Source organism: Cibotium barometz, chromosome 42 (genome assembly GCF_041138505.1).
Source record: "Cibotium barometz isolate CiBa-2024 chromosome 42, ASM4113850v1, whole genome shotgun sequence".
Lineage (NCBI taxonomy): Eukaryota > Viridiplantae > Streptophyta > Polypodiopsida > Cyatheales > Cibotiaceae > Cibotium > Cibotium barometz.
In genome coordinates this window covers 5,313,899-5,331,999 of record NC_141087.1, presented here as the reverse complement: position 1 = coordinate 5,331,999, position 18,101 = coordinate 5,313,899, and the positions used below count along the sequence as shown (strand labels likewise).

The following is an 18,101-nucleotide window of genomic DNA, read 5'->3' as shown; positions in this document are numbered from 1 at the left end:
CATTGGAGATAAAGGATGACAAATAGAGCACTTTGCTACTTCGAGTAGTTCAAACTAGAATTTCAATCATTTTTTAGGCTCCTAAATAACACCGAGTTGTTCTAACATCACCAATGGGCGAGAGAAGGGGAGTGCGGGTCTACCAAGAGCAAGCGAGGGGTAGCCCTAGCAAGGGGAGTGGCCCTAGTGAGGGGTTGCCCTAGCGAGGGGAGTGTGCGAGTGGACACACGAATAGGTGAGAGGGTACATGTGGGTGCGTGAATGGACACGTGAATATGTGAAAGGGCACATGTGGGTGCGTGAGTAGAGAGGCATGTCCATGATGACCACACACAAGCGAGTGGTGGCCCTAGCGAGGTGGGTGCTTAAGTGGATGGGCGTGGATGCAAGCTGGTAGAGGCATGCAAGTGGACATACACTGACGGGTAGAACAAGGCATGTAAATGTGCCCAAACAAACAAACATGTCATGGATAACTACCAATTGGTTTTTTAGAATACAAAAGGAGAAAGCATGTGAAGGAATATAAAGGAACCACAAGGTTGATTCCAAAACACAGCATAAGTGAAGAAACATGACTACATGGTATAAATTTTTAAAAATCTACAAAAACAAGGATATTATTATTGGCTATTTCTCTCTCAGAGCGAATTCACGGGTGAAAATGCAAAGCACGTTTTCTGATGAATTGATCAAGTATCTTAAACAGGATATCTTAATTCTGGCTAGAGTGCTTAGGAAATCACAGGAGAAGTATTGGACTCGATTTAATATCGATATAACGAATTGCCTGACCGTATCGTTGATGGCTATTTTAAGCTTTTATTTTAGCATAGAGGTGTATTCTAGAGTACAACGATGCTACTCAACATGCTAAGAAGTCTCTTTAACTATAATAGCAACAAATTGTCTCATCGGTCTCCAGAATGCCAACTAGTCCAAAAGATTCTTATTTTTTAAGGAATAAGAGTACAAAAGGTAAAGCCTTACTCAAAAACCTTTCAAATTTGATGTGTTGTTTGTGTTCTATGGAGTTCTCTTAAGAAAAACAAACTATGTGTGGATCTTATAAATCAAACAACATCGTCACGCTCTACATAAACAGTTTTGTAGGACTCAAAGCATGAACTTTACTCTTTACTCCACTTAAGACTGAGGACAAAACCACATCTCCACAAGGGAAAAATCAATTTACTTTAATATCTTTTCACTTAACTACAATCTTATCATTTTTTAAAACGCTTTTACGTTCACCTAACTTAACTCTAGCTCGGCTTTAAGCATGTCTTTGTTATTTTCATTTCTCACCTTTGTTCTAGAGCTTTTATAGAGAGATGAAGAGTTTAAGCTTCTCTATTTCCAGTCCTTTCAACACATTTCAACTTCCATCTTCTTTAATGTCTCCAACAAAAGGCTCTCTCAAAGTGAAAACAATGTGAAGTTCTTTTTTGAAGAAGAAAGCTTGGAGTGTTCAAATGAATGTGATTTTGAATCCCAAGAGGTAGAACAAATTTCACAAAACAAAAGGTTCGTGTGAATAATATCAATTAAACTAATATGTCAAAGTTATTGCCATGCCAAAAATTATTTGAGAAAGTTGGGGTTTGTCAAAATCATGCAAAAAAGAAAGATCCTTTGGATTGAAAAGAGAGTGTCAAAAAATATTTTTGAGATCCTCTGTCAGAAGTCATAAGTTGAAAACTACACAAAAAAAAAGAGAACTGCACAATTGACTATCTTTGATGTTTGGCAGAGATTAACAAGACAATACATGTTGTATATGTGCATTTTCTAGCAAGCTCATTGGAGTGATTTGGCAAGCTTTTTTATAAAACAAGAAAAACTTATTGAAGAGCCAAAAAGTGATTCATTTCTAATGACAAAAATCATAGGAAAGATGATAAGGCTTTTTTATAGAATAAGAAAAACTCATTGAAGAGCCAAATAATTATTCATTTCAAAATGAAATATTTTGGTGACAAAAATCAATATAGTGTGTATGAGTAGAATAAACATATACATGTAACATAAATTCATTAGTACAAAAAAAACAAGTTCTAATGCATTAACAAGAGGTTTGATCCTCCAAAGAGGGAGAAAGGAGAAGAAATCATGTGGGAATCAATGTTAAATAGATAAGTTAAACCTCCAAGATGTTAAAATCCTTGTTCATGGGTTCACATTAAAAACATATGGTAATTTACGTCAAGAAACTCAGAAAATCCTTGTTCATGGGTTCACATATGGTAATTTACGTCAAGAAACTCAAAAAATCTCAATGGAAAAAATAAATGATTTATCTCAAGAGACATGAGTTGCCAAAATGTTTACATTTGTCACTGTAGCACCTTTTCATAGTAATACATAAGGTTTTTTGTTATTAAAAACATGATATCTTTAGCATAGAGTGTACCTTATTGTGATATGGATTGTTTAAGAAAATTATAGATTAGTAGTATTTTGATGCATTTTGTCGTTTTGGCTTTTTTTTTCGATTCTTTAGGTAGAATTTGAGGTGGGGTGTAGTTTTGATGCTTTTGTTATAGTTTGAAATGACTCATTGTTAGCTCCTATCGTGCAAGTTTTACTATATTTCTATACGCTTTCTGGAGGTACCAAAAATGAAATGAAATACAACATAGCTCAAATGGATGGTAGATATTTTATCTTACAACCTACTAACCCATTTCTAAAAGCATGTTCTAAGTGTTTGTAGAATAATTTTCCCAGGCCCCTTCATTATGGATACAACACAGCTGAGAGAAATGGGAGATCTTTCCCTTAAGTCAATAAGCAAGAAGTGTTTGTAGAATAAATTTTATCTACACTACCACCTTAATATGTACTACTCTTCACCTTAAAGCCTCCAGTTGACTCGTTGCAAAAAGAAACAAGTTGTTTGCAGAACAATTTTCATATACACCGCCATCTTACTAGAGGTTTTATAATAATATATGCTTGGAAAAGTGTAAGCTAATTAATGTTTTACATTGCTTGCAAAAGTGTACCCTAAATAAGTGTTCCCAAGCTTCCAATTAGAAACCTCCTCTACTATAGTAGGTGGGGTTTCAAACACAAGCTTGCATGTTAGCAAGCCCTAAGTGTTACAACCGTGAACAACCTAATTTACCCAACTTTCATTGGCAAAAAAAATCTTGAGTTTCAACTTGCAATTTTGCAAAGTCACAATATTCTCAAACGGAACAAAATATGAATTACCATGGTAAACCATGATTACAAGAAAAACAATAAGTTTACCCACTTTTGTGTGTGCATGCACATGCTAAAACAAAAAAAACACATCAAGAAAAGTTATTTAAAAGATTTAAATCTTTTCTAAAAGTTAAGCATAGAAGCTACAACCCCATCGACAAGGATTTTTTTTAAGAAAATTAAATATGTGCTAGATCCATAACAAGTACATTTAGCCTATATTAAGTTCATAGCACCTCACCATGGCTTAGGGTTCTTTTATTACTGTTTTTTTGAGGTTGTTGGGTGTGGGGGGGTGTGTGTGTGAGAGAGAGAGAGAGAGAGAGAAAGAGAGGAGTTCTTTTGTGTGACCACCTTGCTTTCTATAAGTGAAAGCAAATTATCCAAAAGAAATCCTACCCTACTACCTCATTTTCTAGATTAAGGTCTTGTCTGTGACGAGGTAAATCAACAAAAAAATCTTCGCATTTTCGAGTTTCAAGGGCACTCTTTAAAAAAAGGTTCCGCTGACGGGTCCATAATATGGTTCCACGACGACTATGGGCGCAAACAGAACTGCGGTCTGCTCAGGTGGCGCATTGGGATCTACTAAGCAGAAACCATTCATCACTTCCTCTGATATGAACAGCTCATCTGAATCACAATTGCGCTCAGCCTGCAGACTGTCCTCCTGTGCAGCTGCTGCAACAGTACATGAGCTACTACTATCACACACGAGAGCATTCTCAGGACTAGAGTCGTTAATGTTGTAATGGTCTCTCTGTGGTGTAGCTACATAAAGCTTTGTGATTTCTTCCCCAAGAGTAAGATCGAAACCTTGATTTGGTTTGATAAATCGCTCGATGCTTTCTGCGCTCAAATTGAGAGAATCGAAACGTTCAGCCAGATATAGCCCACACAAATTAGACGTGGAATTGTCTGTAGCAGCTATGGGTTTTTGGTCAAGCTGGCCTGTTAAATCCTCTGCTGCTGCATCTCTAGTTGTCGGTTGATCTAGAGTGGGGCTGGCGGTATTCATGCAGCTGTCTTTCACGGCCACATGCATATCGAGTCCAACGGGGTTCATCTCATCCATACTACGTGGAACCTCATGGCCAGAAAAGTCTGAACAAAACTTGTTAGCGTGAGCAAATGAAGTAGCAGCAACTATTTCTGATTTTGGCTTCCAACTCAACGAAGGAGGGACAGCTCCCCTCGGTTACCATCCATCTGCGAAGGGTCTCCTTGAACTTGATCTGCACAAAAAGCCCATGAGAGTAATTACTCATAATCAGTAAATAATCTCTTCAATAAGCAGATGATTGTGGGGTTAACTGTAATGGTTCTTGTCATAGAAGTGTACGTCGTCTTAAAGCATTCAGCGACCAAATTCGCAACCTTGGCTTGGACTTTGGATAAACAAATTTAGAAAAGCTTTAGACATGGCTAATCTGCGCTCGAGTTCAATCAACCTGGCCAACAAATAATGTCACGCCCAGCACAAAAAAAGCACTTGAAACGCACCCTCCCTCTTCTACTTGTTATTTCCTCTCTCCATTTGACGACGCACCAAGCGTATGGTGTGTACGCAAAGGGACTTGCAAAACCATATTGAACATTAAATAATTGGAAGTTGATCAGACGATCCAGCCTTCATACCCTGATTGTAAAAACCGTTTCAGTGGCTCGAGAGAATCCAAAAAGGCAAACGACTAATCTAGCTATCGCTGCATTATCCTACTTTGCCGACCCAACTTTTGTTTTGCAGACACAGTAGAACTCAACGCACGGTGAGAGCACAAAAGAAATAATACCTTGACCACGACCACCATTCTTGCGATATGCAGGAACGTATGAATTATAGTGTTTGCTGCCAAAGACGAATCAGCTATTTGCACAACAAATTCGACGCTCCGCTTTACTTGAACCATGAGCTGTATTTATAGCAAACCTTGAGGGGGAATCGGCACTAGTCGGGGCCGACTGCTCTCTTTTTAAAAAAATTTCATTTCTTTCTTTGTAGCAATACTCTCATAATTTTCTGTGTTTAGCACATGGTAGCGTTACCGGCTAGCATCCACTAGTTCTGGCTTGAAAGATTGCAAACTAGTTTTACAAATCAACCACCTTCGAGTGAGAATGAGATCGGTCCACGGAGAGAATATTACATAGATTATTACTTTGAAGAAAACAAAGTGGCTGCGTAGAAGGAGACGGAGAAGGAGTAGGGAAAGGCCATTGAGAGGCCTTTGGCCCGAGGAAGATGGGAAGCGGGGAGGCCATCGGTAGGCCTTTCCCGGCCGTCAAGGATGGGGGAAGATAGAGAAAAAGCAAACAGTTTTACGCCACATCAGCCTCTGCAGAATCTATTCTCAATGAGATGGAGACAAACAAATGAACCAGATTTCGACACCTCAGTTTGTGCCTCGGATAATGACAGGCAACTACAGCGGATTCTGAAAACTCAGCACTCCAGAATTTAATGAGATGACGGCGACTTGCAGGTAGCCAGGATTGAATTTCTGAAAAGGGAATGCCCTCATGCCGAGTCAGCTGAGAATTGCCCTCATGCCGAGTCAGCTCAGAATTGTGGTCAGGCCTGAAGTGGTTCTGTATTTTGATTGGATAGAGGCAATCGGTTAGACTTCCATTACTTCCTAATGTACAGATGGCTTTTGTGATTAAGGGGGTTCTGATTAGTTTGGGGCATGACGGGGTCTTCTCATTATTACCAAATTGTTACACTCAAAGAACATCAATGCTGCCCACTGCTTTTTATTGATTAAGGGATGTTACAGTTCATACATATGGGAGATGCCTTGCAGAATTGGAAACAGAGCATAGCCTTCTCTTTCTCATCGACCATGGTTGACAAATACAACGCAATGGCTTTCGAAAGCTCAACTCGTGGTATTTTAAGGATTAATGTTAGGTTATGCGGAAGTATTGAAGGGAGAGAAATGTAGGAGAAACAAAACAAGCTAGCATACTTAGCCTTAGATGCATATAGCATTGTTGGCACGCGTGCATTTGCAGTTTTCGGTACATAAGATCACACCCATAAAGTGATTACAGACTTCTGGTCACGTTCAATGACATCGCTGCTTCATCTTATTTATATGCTTGAATTTACATGTAACCAGCTTGAATCATCCTTCTTGTTCGGCCAACGATTTCGAATATTAGTCCCTGGAACTCTACCACCATTAAAATCTCCGGGCAAGCCAGCCATGCCCAATACTGTTCCTAGCTTTCTTCAATAATTCTAAAAGCTACCCAGGAAGTTTGCATGTGTGTGAAATAATGAAGACATGTTATGTGTCGTATCCTTGGAGATGCAAAATTGTGAAGACTCTCTCATCTGCATCGAGAAGTGACTTACAAGGAACTCCCCGGAACAAAGCACCCCCACTTTGACACATTGAAGGCAACATTCCTTCATCCTCGGAAAATTCAGACTGGCCAACCAAGTCCAAAACAAGTGTGTATAAAGTAGCTAAACAAAGACATGAGAAGGCCTTCCACTTATCAGAAATCTAGACTTAAGCTCTCGACCTTTCGAATGAAGGATGGCCTTCAACTGATCAAATTGCCTTGCTCTCAAGCAAAGACCCCACATTCCAAGAATTCACACACATGCACACTTGAACCTGAGGATGTTCCATTCTTTAATATTACATCAAAAAGCAAGCTGTAACCCCTCTTCACAGTAGATAGCATGTGCTACGACCCAAGATAACCAGGCACGGATTCATTGAAAACCTAAGAATGGATTTTGCTTCCGTGCATGCTCAGGGATCAACCTTTGAATCATCTCAAACGTGGCGCCTTTCAACTCTGCAAAGCCACAGAATCACAGAGAAACTGTGAATTACTTTTCAACATCCTCTACAACAAACAAAATCGGCCTTAATGTACTAGGAAGAACTTCACAAAACCTGACAAAAACTATCATCACAACCTTTTCAAAGTAAGAGAAGACAAGGATTTGATTACCATGGGGCTTGAAGTTGAACAAAGAAGGAAGAGGACGGCCGTTTGGTAGTCGGGTATTCGGATCACGTAGCTCATCAAAGAATGGATGAACACAAGCTTCCAACTGCAAAATGTTGGAAACAACAATTAAAAGAATGTAAGATTTTTCACCCATCATCACCAAACTGTACTAATCCAATGGAGTATTTGTACACAAGTTCACAACTTTTTTTGGGCATGAGATCTTTTCTCAAAACTGAATATGAGAAGTTTGAAAATTACAGCAGTGAATCGTAAGCTTGGAGAATATTGCAACAGTCTGGAGACCAAATCGACTGCTTCTGGTGGCATCCTTTTGTGGAAAATCTGTACACCATGAACAATCATCATATGATTGCTTGGGGACACAAGCACACACATGTACACCTGTATTTTGAGGGTGCACAATGCACATACACGCAAAAGCCTGGTAAGGAGTTTGAGATGACAGATCTTGGGCACGTGCATTACTGTTTAGGGGCCATCTTCAAGTCTGAGTTTTTTAAAAAAAGCATGCACGAGAGATACTAGTTTTCATGTGTTTTTTAATTTTTATTCAACTGACTAGTCTCTTGTTAGGCTTGCCTAGTGCAAACGAAAGGAATGATTAGAGTCTTGTCTCTAGAAACTCTGAAATCAGCTAGTTACGCATGTTCATGATCTCATGCATTGGCAGAAGCGTAGCGTATGCTTGCACGCACACACACGTTCAGAGATGCATGCAGAGACATTCCAACCATTGCTCGAAAAAAATGTTTTTTTTTAATCTTTAAAATTGAAGGCAATGCATAGGTTTAATAGGGATTTAGACTTGAAAACCATCAGAAATCGTACAAATGTTGGGATTTTTAACTAAAATGTGTAAATTTCAACCCTTAAAATTAAAGGCAACATTGAATTTCAATCAAGATTTTTAAATTTCAACCGAGAAAACTACACTACAAATTGGGTTATGTGAGCACTGATTCCAACTGCTTGGACCCTAGATACATTGCTTGCAGCAGAGTTGAGCACATTTTATATTAAAAAAACAAATAGAAGTGAAGATGTTGTTTACCTTGTGCCAAGGATGTGCTTTAATTTGTGGAAACTTGAAATCTGTATAATTAGGATTCATACACTTGATTTCCTCGCGAGTGGGAGTCCCCAAGACCTGCAGAGGGTAAACCAAACGAAGCCACCTTTTGAGAAACGAAGACACAGCATAGCCGTAACACAAAAATATGGTCGCTCTAAATTGTAAAAGACTTGAATGGGCAGACATCCCATATGGCAACTGTGAATCACCTACGGAGGAGAAATGCAGATGAAACGGGGTATTTCAACACATTCCACAAGGTGAGGAATAATACAACAGGAAAATCTCTTGAAGGTTCTCCGATAGCGAGACACAGAGAGAGAGCCCTCGAGCCCTCTGCCTCTGCTGCCGCTTTCCTACAGCCATCCCCTACTTCCCGCAGCGCCCTTCCAGCCCACCCGGCTGCCTCCCCACCGCCTGTGCCAGCGGGTCTGACTCGGGCGAGAATCCATGCAGGTGCCAGTGTGCCAAGAAGAGCTGTTCTGGGAGTGGGCTCCGATCAAGGACGAGCAAGTTTTCTGGTCACAGAATGCTTCCCAGGAATACTGGGCCAGTCCTTCCAGTCATTGGCAGGATCCTTGGTCGGGTAGTTGAGACGTGTCACCCGAGCAGGGGGCGACACTCCATATCATCATGATATCACCGGAGTCCCTTCCCCACAAGATCGACATTCTCTGCATGGACCAGTCCCATTTCACTCAGAGGGTGTACTCTGGCCTCCCTAGTCAGTGTTACATATGCCGCCAGATGGGACATCTGCCCCGCTAACGGGACCAGACTTCTCAACCCCAGCTCCACGTCAACAGCCCCCACCACCAGGAGCTCCACAGGACGACCCCATACAGCCACCCAAGTCCTCCCTTCGGGAAGGGGAGAGGACTCCAAGAGCCTCCTCCGCAGATGCCTCGTCATGATTCCTCCTCAGAAGGGGAACGATTTCCGAAGTACGAAGTGCTATGACCCCTTACTTTCGGAGGTGGGGGCCGCCACCAAACTCACCTCTATGGGGATCCTATCAAAGCCACAAACGTCTCTTCCCCCAGTCTTTGATGAATACCACGCTCGTGACTAAGACACATCATGAATCAAGAGGGATCTATGGTTGGAAAGAGGCGTCACGATCGAGATTTAATCAACATCATTAGATTCCCAAGTGAACTACGGGTAAACTCAGGGGTAAACTAGAGATGAACTAAGGGTGAACTCACGAGTAAACTCGAGGTGAACTAGATGAATCAAGGGTGAATTAACGCGACAATTTTCCAGCAAGAAAGTGAACTAAGGAACAAAAATACCAAGATTTAAATTTAAAAACACTCTCCACAACTTGCTGGAAAGTATAGCATAGTGGTCAGATGATGAAAACTTGAACAGCTGGTTCCGAGTTCGAATCCTCTTTTGTATTGAACTCAATCCTCGAAATTTTTTCAAGTCCCAAAAATCCCCATGGTATACCCTGAGTTCACGCTTACTTCACCCCTGAGTTTATCCCCTCCTGAGTTCACCCCTAGTTCACCCTGAGTTAACGCCTAGTTCACTTGCCCGACAAGAATCCGACGTCTAGATTAGGCAAGATCAAGACACCTCTTTTCAACCTTTAGATCCCTCTTGATTTATGATGTGTCATTTAGTCTTGTGGGAATACCACCCGTTGGCGCTCTCTAGAGCTTCTCAAATCTGATGGAGACCCAGATTTATGCTTCACCAGTGACAGAGTACTCAACCTCAAACCCAAGAGGCCCCCCATTCTTGCTGGGATACACAATCAACTATGCTTTCTTCAGGCTTCTCCCGGTGGATTCCACTGTCTTCTCATTTCTATTGAGCGTGAGAGCTACAGTCACCTGGACTGATGTGGGGGTGGAGAGCACTGTCGGATGCTGTCAGATGCTATGAGATACTCGTGTTACCGACACTATGGAGGCAGCTTGGCCTATTAATGGGATGGAGATTTTGCGCCTTCTCCCGAAGCGAAAGGGGCTTCATATATTCATCGACTTTCACCTCACATTTCTCACTGAGAAGGGCACATATAGGCACCTTCACTGCCCAAGATCTCACCTGAGAAGGTGCGAGCAAAGGCCCTTGTGCAATGGAGCCACCTAGCCACCACCATTCGAGGCTACTTGGAGCGGCTTCGCACACGGAAGGGAAGCCACCACTCCCCCTCAAAGCCAGCCCTGAAGGTGCAACGGTTGATGGAGTCTCTACCCGTTGCACACCACCTCAGCTTCCTGCCATGAGGATTGCCTCATGGAACATTCGAGGCTTGGCCGACACGGCTGCCTACTATCAACGAGGCACACAGCGGATCTGAGAGGAGCACAGAAAGTACTAGTTGGTGGTGATCTCGATATTCTCATGGTTCAGGAGTATCATCTCACAGCAGGTAGGACCCGCAGCTGCGGGAAGATCCTTCCTGACAGGAGCCACAGTTTGGTCCACAGCTTTTGGGCCCCTAGGGAACTAGGGAGGAGTATGCATCTCTGTGAGCCAGACTCTAGTCCCCTTGGTGGAAGAATCATGCACGATCATCCCCAACCGTGCCCGTTAGAGGTTTACTACATCCATTGGATATTCCCAAAGGAAAATGGGAGAGTATTTCCATGTATTTTTTCATCATTATGGACGAAACGAAGAGGTTTTGAAGTGACACTTGTCAAATCAAATTGGGGAAGAGTCAAAAAGTAAGATATTTTAACTATTGCGTGTGAAATTAGTTCGGGGAGTTCACTATATGTAAACCTTCTATATCACGTATGTTCAAGGCCTATTTAAAAAACCCCTTATCTGCGAAATTTTCATAAATAAAACACACCCTTTTCCTATTCAATCTATGAATACCCCTTTAAATGGTACCCTTGTGTATGTAAAAAATGTGTAAAATAAGAATTTTAAAAATACCTTCTGTTGAACCCTATGCTACAAACGATTATATATTTATGAGCGACCCCGCCCCCCCCCCCCCCCCCCCCCCAAGGAAATTAGATGTGATTAAGGTTAAGTAAGAAATTGACATTATAAGAAATTCCAACAATTGGGTGTGAGATTAGGTGCAATTGAGATTTTAGTATAAAATTGGGATATATGAATTGAAAGAAAGTGAAAATGTGGAGAGCTAGTTGAACACTAGTAGAAAATTTGAACAATTGGGTGTGAAATTAGATAAAATTAACAAGTCCAATTTGGACAAAACGGTAATCCGACCATTGAGGTTGAAAGTGTGAAATTGGGATTTATAAATTAGAAGAAAATGAGAAAGTAAAGAGCTAGTGAAATACTTCTAAGAAATTTCAACAATTGGATGTCAACTTAGGTGAAATTGACCAAGAAGTCAATTTTGAGATCTGTTGCAATAGACACCCCTCCTCTTAGCATTAGAGGCGTTGTAGCCATATCCTAGCACTTATAGCTTTGAGAGAACAATCCACTGGTTCACATATAGTGGAACCCCTGAGAGTGGCAATGGAGAGTCCCATTGATTTAGGATCTTGAGGAGGCCATCCCATTCTTTGATTACTCTGCCCAGCTCGAGACTCTAGTGCAGCTTCCATCCTCGGAAATCTCCTTTCTCTGGCTCTTGGCCCATCGGAGCTTGGCTGTGGACACGTGGCTGGAGATTGCATGCAAACTAGCAAGTTGTTGCCATTGTGGCAGCCCTAAGGAGAGCCAAAGACATTGCCTGTGGTACTGCCCCAAGGCACAGCAGGTTTGCCAGCGCATCCTCTGCTTGTTCACCTCCAATCCAAGCGTTGCTATACTGTCACATGGAGGGCTATAGCTTGGGTTGCAAAGGCAGGCGAGGCCTTACTTTACGAGCATAATGAACACAGCATGCGCATCTCTGCGACGAATTTAAGGGACCTCTTCCACTTTATCTTGTTCTAGATGACCCACCTCTTTTATAACAAGACTCAAAAAAATTATTCCTAAAAATCTATCCTTGACAGTGACCATACCACCACTCATACAGGTACTATTTATCATCGATAATTGATTAAATACAAGAATCACTCTGCTAAAGATGCATAGTGGATAACTGAATCATCATCGTCTTCCTACCATGCCCTGATTACTGCCTACCATTGCAACAACTCCAATATGATGCTGGACTCGAGAGTCGCACACTAGCTCGTGATGGGAGATCATCAACAACATAGATGCTTGGCACATCTGGCAAGACCGATGAAGCGAGGCCATCGACACCTTGATACAACCCACCCCCCACCCAAAGCAAAGATCATCCACTTCATTTTGGGTTGATCTCATACACAATCTCCGGGGCCGTTTTTGAGTGCTTTACTGGTGAGTTGGAGCACATACAGTAGTAGCGTCAGGCTTTCTGCTGTGCCTAGAGCCCCGGACCCTTCCTATCCAAGGAGAACGGCGGAGCTATTTGGCACTACAGGCCCTACCTCCCTCCGATAGAGCAGCCAGCCTAGCAGGGAGCCCCACCTTCCTTATCTCAAATGCATATTTGGTCTTCTTTTAGTAGCATTGTGTTCAGCCGTACGGCTGGTTTTTCTTTATAACTAATAGAAGGATCTTTCGTTGGAAAATGGTAAAATTATCATGTCACGAATAAATTGAAAATCAAAGAAATTCGCTTGAGTAGAACTGCTTCAAGCTGTTTACAGTTTTAACTTTTCGTAAGCATTTACTGAGGCCAAAAGCTTAAGCTTTAAGGTCTTTCTCTCACCACTAAAATAAACACCTATCATTGGTGCATAATATAAGAATTATATAGTTAAATGCATTGCTTTGTTCTATACGGCAAAAAGCAGATTACTCTTTCAATTGCCCTGGCTTGAAGAGTGCTCTATATGTGCAGATGAAGATGGAATGAAGTAGGGAATCAAGTGACGATCGAGGAAGAAGAGCTCGCACAAGCCATTTTAGCTTTAACTAAAAAAACACTATCCATGAACTGAGTTAAGCTTCTCTAAAAAGCTTGATGCATATGTTTTTTGATAGCTTTTTTGAATAATACACTATCTATCTTTTTTATATAAAAATGTACTGAAGAAGGTACCAAAATACCTTAATAATTTCTACGAGTTGATCGACACCACTTTCACCAGGGAATATAGGCTGTGGATCATCATGCAAGCAGACAAGGTAAGGCGGATGTGCCCCCACAAATAAGCAAAGTTTGCCAATCATTACGCAAGATTCAAAAGGCAAAATGTACCTGTCCAAGCATGAGTTCAGCCAAGACACATCCTGTAGACCAAATGTCTATTGCCGTGGTGTATTCCACGGCCCCAAAAATCAGCTCCGGAGCTCGATAATAACGTGAACAAATGTAGGCGATGTTTGATTCTCCCTTGACCTGATGCAAAAACCTTATTTAATTTGGAACTCTTCTCAGCTTTTGATTTGATGGAAGGAAAGCTAAAATTTCATGTTGCTGCTCCACCTCTTGCAAACTCTCAAACAGAAAAACCAACTTCAACAGATTGAAGATGTAAAGAGCCAGTATGTCTTGAAAAGAGAACTAGTAGATATTGATGGCCAATAATGCCTTACCAGAACTTTCGCACTTCCAAAATCACACAGTTTTAACTGGTGGGTGTGGGGATTCACCTATAGAGCACACAAAATCAGGTTAAGCCATCCTGCAAGCATTGCTACATATGAGCTCTTGATGTGATATGATGCAGAGCTAACTCAGAGTTGAAGTTGTTGTATGATGGTTAGAATTAGAAAATATAAGAGAGAAAATCTCAATTCTAACCTAAACAGATTGGAAAATTTACTAAGAAGTAAATAAAGCTCGACTAAGAAAAGATTAGCAAAAACAAGGGGCTGCTGGACTACCAACACGAGCAAGAGATTAAAGAACTAGCACCTTAATTGGCAAGGTTTGAGAGAGAGCTCCAATGTCCAATGGGACAGGATAGAATGTCAGGTCGTACAACACTTTAAAAGGTAGGCTTTACATATTCCAGACTTGCACACCCCATCCACTTGGCATTTTTAGGATTATTCCTTAGAGACTCCTAGAGACTAGGCCCCAAGACCCCCAGAGGAGTCCAAAATCTTTGTTACGATTTTCATGTTACAAAAAGTATTCATGAACAGATTCCCCCCCCTCCCCACAAAATTGTCCACTGCATAAAAGCTTTTTACACTTACCAGAAGATTTTGGGGTTTGATGTCTCGATGGCACACACCAAGAGGTCCATGGATGTAAGCCAGTGCCCGGCATATCTATCAGGTATCATGACAAACGTCAATACACACATCACCGAACCTAATGCAGAAATCATGACCAGTGAAAGAAACCATATTAATTGTCTAGTGAGCAGCGAGCAACCTGGTAGACATAGAGCTTAACAAAAAGTAGTGGCATCCGCTGGTTCATTCGATTGTAGTGTTTCGCGACCCGATAAACTGTCTCTGGAACATACTCCAAGACCAGATTAAGATAAACCTCATCTTTGTCTGTGGAGGAGTGGAAGCAGTGCTTGAGTGACACCACATTGGCATGGTCAAGGAGCCTCATGATTTGAAGCTCGCGATTCTTGTACCGTTTATCCTGTAGGACCTTCTTGATTGCCACTGTCTCTCCAGTTTCAAGACATTTTCCCTGCACACAAGAGAGTTGCAATGCCACATTCCTTCTGTAGAAAACTTTACATAGCATTGTGCCACTGATTGCAATTACAAGATATTTCAAGCAAGGTGCAAACCTGGAAAACAACACCAAATGATCCAGTCCCAACAACCCGCTCTGCCATGTAGCTGATGGTCTACAAGATGGATACAAGATGAGAACAGAGGAGACATCATGAAAATTTCCTCTTTGAGCTCAAGATGTGGGGGCGTCACAAAAAACACAATGCAACTGAGAAAAGAAATGGAAATTATGTAAATTACTTGCTTCGGTTGGCCGTCACGGCCGCCGATGGTGGTGACAATGATGTGCCCTGTTTCAGTGCCATTACCATTGACGACGGCAGCAGCTTCTATGTCCTGCACAACACAGGGGCCCAACATTAACAAACATGGGAGAGAACACTGGAAGCGAAATTGAGTTGAAGTTTTCATGGTAAGCTAACGTTAGCGGGAGCTTATCAAGTTTAGAGAGAATGCATTAGGCCTGGCTTACCTTGTCTTCAGTGTTCTCATCCCGGATCTTCATCTCGTGCATCTCTTTTGGGAGGTGCTCGACGTTGATGAGGGCTCCACTACCACTACTAGATTTCACTGCTGCTCCAGCAGGCCCTATGTGACTCACAGAGGCCATCACCTTGCAAAGCAAAACTCCTTTGCCCCCTCCCGCTGCTCCTCTGCACAGATCCAAAAAAAAAAAGAAGGAAATGGGGCCTTCAGAGGAGAGGTAGGGTAAATTCAGTACACCGCGATGCAAGCAAAGCCGTGATGATGGTAATGGATAATTTAGGGCAATGATTCCTCACTCGCTCTCTTCACTCTGCCTCTGTCTCTCTGTCTGTGCCTGTGTGCGAGAATGTACGTGTCAGTGATGAATGTATAGCCCCGCCATAACCTGGAGCTGAGAAGTGTTCACGGGCAACATCAGAGGCAAGTTTCGTCTGCGCGAGAAGAATGGGCAGTCAGTCGACTCGTCACTCGCACGGTGAGCGAACTTCGTCTACCAACACTCCCAAACGCTACTTCCACTGTCCCTGTCTGTGCGAGACCGTGAGAGAGTGTGTAGACTCTAGACAGAGAGAGAGAGAGAGAGAGAGAGGCTCAGAGAGCGCGTACGTGTGTGTGTGTGTGTGTGTGTGTGTGTGAGAGACAGTTTGTTTGATATGACGCACAGGCCTCCCCTGCGTTAAAGGGCCCCACCCATTTTCCGCCTTGTGACGTCTCGCACATTTTCCCCGCACGCAGGAAACAGGGCAGTCCCGGGCTGGCGGGCTGTCCGCCGACTCGCCTCTCCCACCGGCGGTGACCGGTCGGGTCCCATCCCATGGGCTCTAAAATACAGTGACGGCTTGTCCCTGTGGAAAAGTGGGTCAACAGGAGAAGAGAGAGAGTCTAGAGAGAGACTAGGCGCGCAGCTGAAGCTCCACATGATGAGATGCGCTTTCCCTGCTGCTGCTCGTCCTCACTTTCCAATGCTGCCCTTTGCCTCTTTGAAAATTGGTAGTGTAACTAAATATAGTCTACCACCTGATGTATTTTAGAATTCTCACGAGTCACGCGTCCCTTCTCTTGTCAGTTCAGGCTCGTGCATACGAACTCTATCAAGTGAACGTTAGTTTTGAAGACGACTTTTTTCATCGTCCAAACATGGGTTGAAAGAACTTGAAACTTGAAAGGATTCGCACATGAAGGGATAGTAAAATTTCATCTATGTACTTTATCTACATGTTACACACCCCATTCCAACAATCCCTTGCACATGCGCACATGGTAGATAGCCATCTTTGTAGAGACTTACATATCACAAAAGCCAAGCCATCATCATATTTTCTTACAGAGCACAAGGGCCACTATGGTATGTAATGCTATGGACAACATAGCCATGGTTCACATGCCCAAATCTGAGTAGGCCCTTGTGTCTTTGCTCAACTCAAGGGCTACGAATCAATACCTACCACAAAGCCATCTACATACCTGTCTCATCTTAAACTTCTTATGAAAATGCTCCGTCAAGCCCTTGGACTTGCATGATGCTTTTAAACATTCCATTTGCATTTGTTAGGTTGATGATAGAGTATCTCAACCAACAATCATGCTACAACACATACGTAAGGGACAACTTGTCTTCATATGTGTATCTATCAAAAGCTTCAACACAAATTTCAACATGATAAAGGCAATGAGGTTTGTTGTCGAAGAGTTGTCAATTGGAAAGAATATCCTTAGCTATGTTAGAAACACTAACAAAATCCCTTCATCTTATGTTGGGGTAAAAAGTTAGAGAATTTAACATGATCAAGGCAAAGACAAAAACATGTGTAACATGGTAATAGCAAGTGCACAATACTATGAAATTTGTAAGGAAGTGACTCCTTCTTCTTCTTCTTCTTCTTCTTCTTCTTCTTTTTCTTATTGGGAACAATAATTATATATATTATTAATATTAACATCCCTTTACAAAAAGTCACTTAGAAAACACCTATTTTTCATGCCAAATTTACATCACAGATTTTATCCCACTTTCTATTCAACAGACTACATACTAAGTCCCACATTTCATCCTCCCATAAAAAAGAAGAATTTCCCCATGTGAAGTGGTATCCCAACTACATACATGCAATAAGAAGCACATCAGAGGTGTATCCCTTGGGGGACTATTGTTCAAACTCCTCTCCTTTAATCCATATATTCACTGTTGGCCTCCTTCCCAAATGGTTTCCACCAAGGCCATGAAGATCTCTTTTAGTTACCACCTTCTGGATCTTGGTCCAAATTTGGGCAATTTCACTCTAACATTATCCCATGTGTATACTTGCGTGATCAAACTCATTAGGCTAGCCCAGTACACATTAACATTTCACCTTCCCTGATTTATATCACCTAATCCTAGATTGTAATGCATGTACATCCTCAGTATATCTATTATTATTCATCCTATTAATATGATACATAGCCCAGCAAAAATGTACACTTCTAAACATAATTTCAATGGCCTCTACTCCCTATTTGTCCCCCTGCAAAAGATTAGCTCATTTCTAGAGACCCAAATCACCCACAAACACTTATACCTAATGATACAAAAGATCAAATCAATCTCATCAATCATCTTGTATAACTTTCCCAATAACCAGTCCCACCAAGACCCTCTCACTCCTAGATTGTCCTCTACCCATCTACCTACTTTCCCCCAAAATCCTCT

General features: G+C 41.9%; 1 protein-coding gene and 1 long non-coding RNA gene across 2 annotated transcripts; both read right to left on the bottom strand.

Annotated features, from left to right (window-relative positions):
• Window positions 1-4,331: 4,331 nt before the first annotated feature.
• On the bottom strand, window positions 4,332-5,182 carry LOC147614101 (uncharacterized). Its single transcript, XR_015263015.1, has 2 exons — window positions 5,007-5,182; window positions 4,332-4,448 (listed from the first exon to the last, which is right to left on the bottom strand). It is a non-coding gene; the product is annotated as an uncharacterized LOC147614101 (long non-coding RNA).
• A 1,087-nt stretch (window positions 5,183-6,269) lies between these two features.
• On the bottom strand, window positions 6,270-16,065 carry LOC147614100 (shaggy-related protein kinase epsilon-like). The gene is made up of 13 exons (XM_086780628.1): window positions 15,709-16,065; window positions 15,399-15,579; window positions 15,167-15,262; window positions 14,980-15,039; window positions 14,604-14,876; window positions 14,423-14,497; window positions 13,814-13,870; window positions 13,476-13,616; window positions 13,325-13,375; window positions 8,264-8,359; window positions 7,450-7,533; window positions 7,189-7,291; window positions 6,270-7,029 (listed from the first exon to the last, which is right to left on the bottom strand). Exons 2-13 carry the CDS (start codon window positions 15,534-15,536, stop codon window positions 6,944-6,946), a joined length of 1,260 nt encoding a protein of 419 aa, XP_086636754.1. The 5' UTR covers window positions 15,537-15,579; window positions 15,709-16,065; the 3' UTR covers window positions 6,270-6,943.
• Window positions 16,066-18,101: the final 2,036 nt, after the last annotated feature.